Below are 6,000 nucleotides of genomic sequence, written 5' to 3' on the forward strand. Positions count from 1 at the left end.
ATTACTGGACTAATGGGAAAATCAACTGTTAGCAGTAAAGGTTAGAAAGAGGAAGAGATTGATTTGGCATAGAGCTGAATGGGGGCAAAAAAGCCCTGCTGTACTCTTCCAGGTTATCAGCAGCTCCACTCTAACAGATGAGAGCAGTGATGATTGCTTTTATTTCGTCACTGAGCTTGGCATTTCAGAATGTGTAACATGGAAACTAGTGATGAAAAGTGAGGGAAAATCAGCCCACCTTTTGTTTTTTTTTTTCTTGGCCAATCAAACAAATGTACCTTTTCCAAACTCTTACACTGCTGCCTGCCAGTTCATGATAAGGAATTAAAAGGGGGATCATTTAGACATCTCCCTGGAATTTTCCTCAAAGCTTTTACTATTTTGTCCTCTTGTATTTGGGGTGGAAGAGTGACATTGAGGGAGGACTGTTCAGCATTGTGCATGCTCATGCTTCTCACTCATGGTGGAGATCATTGTGGTCTATTAGAGAATTACTAGCCTTTGTTTGCCACACCTGCCAAAGTTGATATTCAGACCAGGTTTCAGTGACACTCTGGTACAGCCATACTTACCCCCTTTTTTAGCTTCCTGTGAAAGTTTGCCTCCTGCTGGTAGAACACTTTTTGCAAAGTTGTAAGTGGAGTTTTTGTAACTAATCCTGTTTTTCCAATGACATACACTATAATTTCAGAGATGCTCTGTTTTCCTTCCTAATTCAGTCTTCAATTGACAGTTATTTCTAGTTTCTCCAAACCTCTCATGTAGTTAGCAAAATAAAGCATTATATACTTCAAAGGAGTAGGGAATCCTTTTTTAAATGGAAAAATTCTTTTTATAATAATTACCCTGTAACTTAACTATTTAATTCTCTGTTTTGAACATTTGGAATAGTGTATAAAATATGTACATTTCTAAAGCTGGGAACATCTGTAGAATAAAGACCACTTGAGGAAAGATAATAGAGCAAAGGAAATGAGTTTTTAAAAGTTATAGATATACTCAGCTTTTTTAAACTGTCTCAAAAACACTTAGGAAGTGACTATTGTATGTATAATACTATCGTAAACACTCTAAAATGAACCTCTTATATGAAAAAAACCAGTGTCTGAAATCTATCTTAGTAGTCATCTGTTCCAATTTCATTTTAAACCTCAGAAGCAGAGACTTGCATAATTTCAGTGCCTTGTTTAGGATTACACAAGGAATTGATATTTGAGGCAGGACTAGGAATAAGACTGTGATCTTTGATTCCTAGCCCACGTCGTTGTCCCACCATCCCATCCCACTACTACTAATCTAATATTTGTGTTATTTTCAATTGTTCCCAGAACGTAGTTTTTATTATGATGACAGTTAAAATGATACTGTCTTTTAGAGACAGTGTAGCGTAATGGAAGGGCCAGTGACTTGGAAGCCAAAGAACCTCCACTCCTCATAATGACTAGTATATAACCTTGGACAAGTCACTTCTCTTCTGAGCCTCAGTTAACTCCCCTTTTAAAATGAGGCAGCTGGACCAGAGAGTCTCCGAGGTCTCTTCAAGCTCTAAATCAGACACTCAGAATCTTTACAGTGACTGTTTTCTTGTTTATTGTGTTTGCAGAGTGGCATTGCTCTGTGTTCCTAGATCTGCTTTCTGTCTTGGCACCACTCACCCCAGAGGAGGGCTGGGAATGAAGATGCGTCACCTAAAAGCCCTGGGTTTTCATGTGATCTTGGTAAGAAGATAAAATTCAGATGCTCCTTACATAAAATAACAACTACCAATAAAGTTAAGAGGAAAAAATGGTACTGGGATTGTAGAGGGCTTGGATAGGAACTATTACGTCTGGAGTTAACTTGTTTCCTGATAACAGCATTTCAGGACAATTGGATTTTTTTGTAACATAAGATATTTTATGTATTTACAAATATTATTTTGACATAGGCTTCACTAGACTACCAAAGGGTTCCACGTAACAGAAAAGGTTAAGAACCCCTATATTAGATTAACTTCCTGGGCTGTTTTTAACAGTAGTAATGTAGCCTTTCAGTTGAATACCTTTTTTTTATTTTGTTAAACTCTTTCCTACACATTGTAAACAAGTCCATGACCACTGGAAGTGACGATACTGAAGTTTTGTTTCATGAGACAGAGATAGGGATCAGTTATGGAGTACATTTCCCTAGGAAAAGTGTGACAGCTATGAATGAATGAAGCAATTTTGTGTGCATAATATGTACAAAACCCTGTGCAAAGTGCTCGATAGACACAGAAAAACAAAGACAGTCCTTGCTCTTGAGGAGCTCGAGTATTCTGTTGGAGAAGATAACCCATGTAAAATGTTTTGACTGCAGGACAGATGGAAAGGTTTCATGATCCTTAGGGTACAGCGACAGTACTGATGGTAATGTCTCTTCTTTCATGCTGTTTCCATTGATAAAATAATATCAGTTTCTGACATTGAGCCATCAAACACCACCAAGAACCTTGATGGCAGGAACTTCCTTTTTTGGATCTTTGGAAGCTATGGATATAGCACGTGCAGGACTGCTTACCAGGTGGCATCTTGTCACAGAACGATGATCTGTGGGCACTGAACTGGAAGCTCTACCTTTCCTAAGGCTTTTGTGTTTAACCTCCTGGACTGGGGAAGGGAAGGGAACAGGCATTTATTAAGCACCTACTATGTGCCTGTCACTGAGCTGAGGGGAAATCGTGATCAAGATGGTGTGACTTATCTGGCGCACATTCCCTCCTGTCTCTTAGGATACCCTTCTGCCTTAGCTATTGGAGACTTTGAAACATTTTGGGAAGTATATCCACAGTTAAACTGATCTTTCCTTGTATTCTTTATACAAGCTACCCTTTAATAGCTTCATTCTGAGTGTGCTAGTGTTATAGTAACTTTCTAGATTGCTTTTAATTTGTCAAAAAGTTTGCAAGAAAGATTTATGTTTCATGTTGGTCCCCAACTGAATTCTATGCTCTTTGTTGCTCATGTGCCTAGAATGAAGCTGAATCTGAAAATATAGCCTTAGAGAACATTTACAATATGACACACGTTATGTGCTACAGTGCACTTGAACTTGGTCGAGGTTTGGAGAGAGCCTGAAGGAGCTCTAAGTCTGTTGTTAAGATGTAAAGGGCATGGCCAGAAAGAATTTAAATGGTCAGGGTTTGATGTCTCTGCTTTAGATATTATTCATGTCTTATGTTCTGCCACTAAAGAAAGGGGGCCCCCTTGTTACCTAAAAGACATTTAAAAGTTGCTGTTTGGTGGAGGGGTTTTCCCCCCAAATTGGGCACTGCAAGCTTGTGTCACTTAAAAAATACATCCTTTTTGATGATCTAGTATAAGTTCTTAGAAAGCAGCAGTTGTGTCTGTAGTTGTGTCCTTACATGCGTGTCCTTTTCTCTAAGCCACCTGGTTTATGTTGTCTTGTTACTATTTTTGATAAAAACTGACTTTTGTCCCATTTCTCTTGTAAGGTCAACACTTGGGAAATTAAGAAATTGGATATGAACCTTGCAGTCACATTTCTGAAGAACAAAATCTTCTCACAAGAACCTTTCTCCACTGCTCCAGAGTTTGCAACATAAGATGTTAAAATAAAAGGAAGATTTCACGGGGAATGAGTTTCCGTTTTGAGAAGGAACACGAGGATGGATTGTAGTATTTACTAAAGCCTGATTTTTGTTCCTAAATCTACTGCCAAAGGAGGGTTTTCTGGGAGCTCATTGAAACAGATAATGTAATTAGAATTGTGCACTGCTAAAAATTAGCACATCAGACTGGAAGAATTTTAGCTAAAGAATTTTCTTTTAATTAATTTAAATAAAAATTTCAAAACAGATAAAATATCATTAAAAATGTTTTGTACTTAATGTGCCATAAAAATGCCAAGGTTGTATAACAAATTACAGTTATGCCCTGCTCTGTTTGAGTTATGTTAAATTACTCCATTGTGGGGCATGACTAGACCTGGTCTAAAGGTGTATAGCATTATCAGTGTAAAAATTCAGATTTTGACCTATACTTGCTATTAGAAGTTGACTCTCATTCTTCTCCACAAGTATAGCATATTAGAAACAGAGCTTCCTCCAGTTTGCTTCCTAATGGAATCTACTGCTCAACTTGCCAGTAGCTGCTTTAAATAGTAGTAATAATGATGATGATGATAAAAATAATAGCTACCATTTCCATAGCACCCACTAAATGCCAAGCACAGTGCCATGTGCTTTGCAACAAATATTCTTTCATTTGAGCCTCTTAGCAGCACTGGCACAGGGGCTGTTCTTAAGTCTATCCACCTCACTACCTAGCTGCCAACTTGGGTTTTTCCACTATAAAATACTTATATTGTACCCCTAAGTCAAAAAAGGTTCATAATGTGCTGTAACAGCCCCGCCAGGGCTGCCTCCCACTGATGAGAAAAAGTTCTTTGCCTGGTTGAGTATAATCTGTATTTTTGCGTGCATCAGCTTAAAAACAAGAATAAATAAAAAAAAGATTAGTTTTTTTTTAAGACAGTTTAATGATGGCTTCTAGGCAGATGGAATAGGAGTTGCTAACTTTTGCCCCTGTCTTTTGGGTAAAAAAAGAAGAAAAAGATGATCAATACTGACCATTTTTAAGAGGTAGAAGGTTAAGTGACTTGCCCGGGCCATGAAGTTGTAAGCATCTAAAGCAGGATTTAAACTGAAGTTTTCTGACTTCAAATCCAACGATGTTCCCTGCTTCATGGTAACGCCTGTGGGAAGGATATATGCCTCAAAATGGAAGCACAAACACTGGATGATAGAGTTAGTCTTAGAGATCAGATGGTGGACTCTGCACCCCAGGACAGTGACACCTTGGTAGGGAGAAAGTGAGTGACACAGGATGAATATTTTTAATCACAGATCTGATACTATTCCCCAGAAAAATGCCCCTCTTTCAAATTTCCCTACTCTGTCCAGATCCTCATCATTTCAGCCACCAAGGTTTACAAACCCAAGTGTCATCTTCAGCTCGTTATTCTCTCTCACCCACATATCCAAACTTGCCAAATCTTGTCACTTCTACTTGAACAGTTTCTCTCTCCTCTTTCCCCATCTCCCTAGTCACACAGCAAGCCCTCATTGCCTTTTGCTTGGACTATTGCAATAGCTTCCTAATTGTTCTTCCTTAAATCTCCCCTCTCCACTCTACCCAAAGCCACCAAAATGATTTTCCAAAAACACAGGTTTGACCATGTCACTAACCCTCACTAAATTGCAGTGACATTGATTTAAGATCTTTATCTCATAAATCTCAGTCTACATAACTTGAAACAAGCCCCTAACTTCTTCACCTCAGTTTCCTCCTCTGTAAAATGGAGATACTACATGTCAAGCACTTTGCAAGCCCTGGGGCGATAACAATTGTAATTGTTCTTAATTCTATTTTTGTCAGTTTTATAATATATATTAGAATAGTATATATGTATTTACAAATAAGTAAATATATTCATATTACAGAGTACATGCCCAAACTTTTTTTTATTGATGTGGATATATGATCAAAGAGCTTTGGAGGCTTGCCCTAATGTACCATTATTGGAGCTGTGAGTTTTCAAGATTAAAATATACATACATACATATATATATATATGTATATATATATATACATATATATATATATATATATATACACACATATATATATATATATATATATATATATATATATATATATATATATATATATATATATATATATAGGAGGAGACAAGAAAGTAAAGCTGTTAAAAGTTTCAAATCACAGTAAAGAACCAGTGCTTCCAATTTCTGAGGTTCTTGAAAGGGCCCAGAGCTCCCTTTCCATCAGAGCCTTTCTTTACTTCCTTTTTCGGCCTGAGAGCTGTGGTTTCTGCCAGTGCGCATTTCTACATTAAATATTATCTGACCATCTTGTGGGGAAAGGCTCTCCCATGGTTAGTTTGGGGTGTGCGTGTGTGTGCGCACCCTCCTTTGACCAGTTAAGATGCAAGTGAGGT

General features: G+C 37.6%; 1 protein-coding gene across 3 annotated transcripts in view; it reads left to right on the top strand.

Moving 5' to 3' along the window:
- The window catches only part of FASTKD2 (FAST kinase domains 2), a 29,589-nt gene extending 25,747 nt beyond the window's left edge, over positions 1–3,842 (top strand). For all 3 annotated transcript variants that reach the window (XM_072617380.1, XM_072617382.1, XM_072617381.1), the window contains 2 exons: positions 1,604–1,718; positions 3,473–3,842. In XM_072617380.1, coding sequence (XP_072473481.1) covers positions 1,604–1,718; positions 3,473–3,583 — 226 coding nt within the window. In that variant the 3' untranslated portion in view covers positions 3,584–3,842. The remainder of the gene's footprint in view (positions 1–1,603; positions 1,719–3,472) is intronic.
- The last annotated feature ends 2,158 nt before the right edge of the window (positions 3,843–6,000 follow it).

Source organism: Notamacropus eugenii, chromosome 6, assembly GCF_028372415.1.
Source record: "Notamacropus eugenii isolate mMacEug1 chromosome 6, mMacEug1.pri_v2, whole genome shotgun sequence".
Taxonomy (NCBI): Eukaryota; Metazoa; Chordata; class Mammalia; order Diprotodontia; family Macropodidae; genus Notamacropus; species Notamacropus eugenii.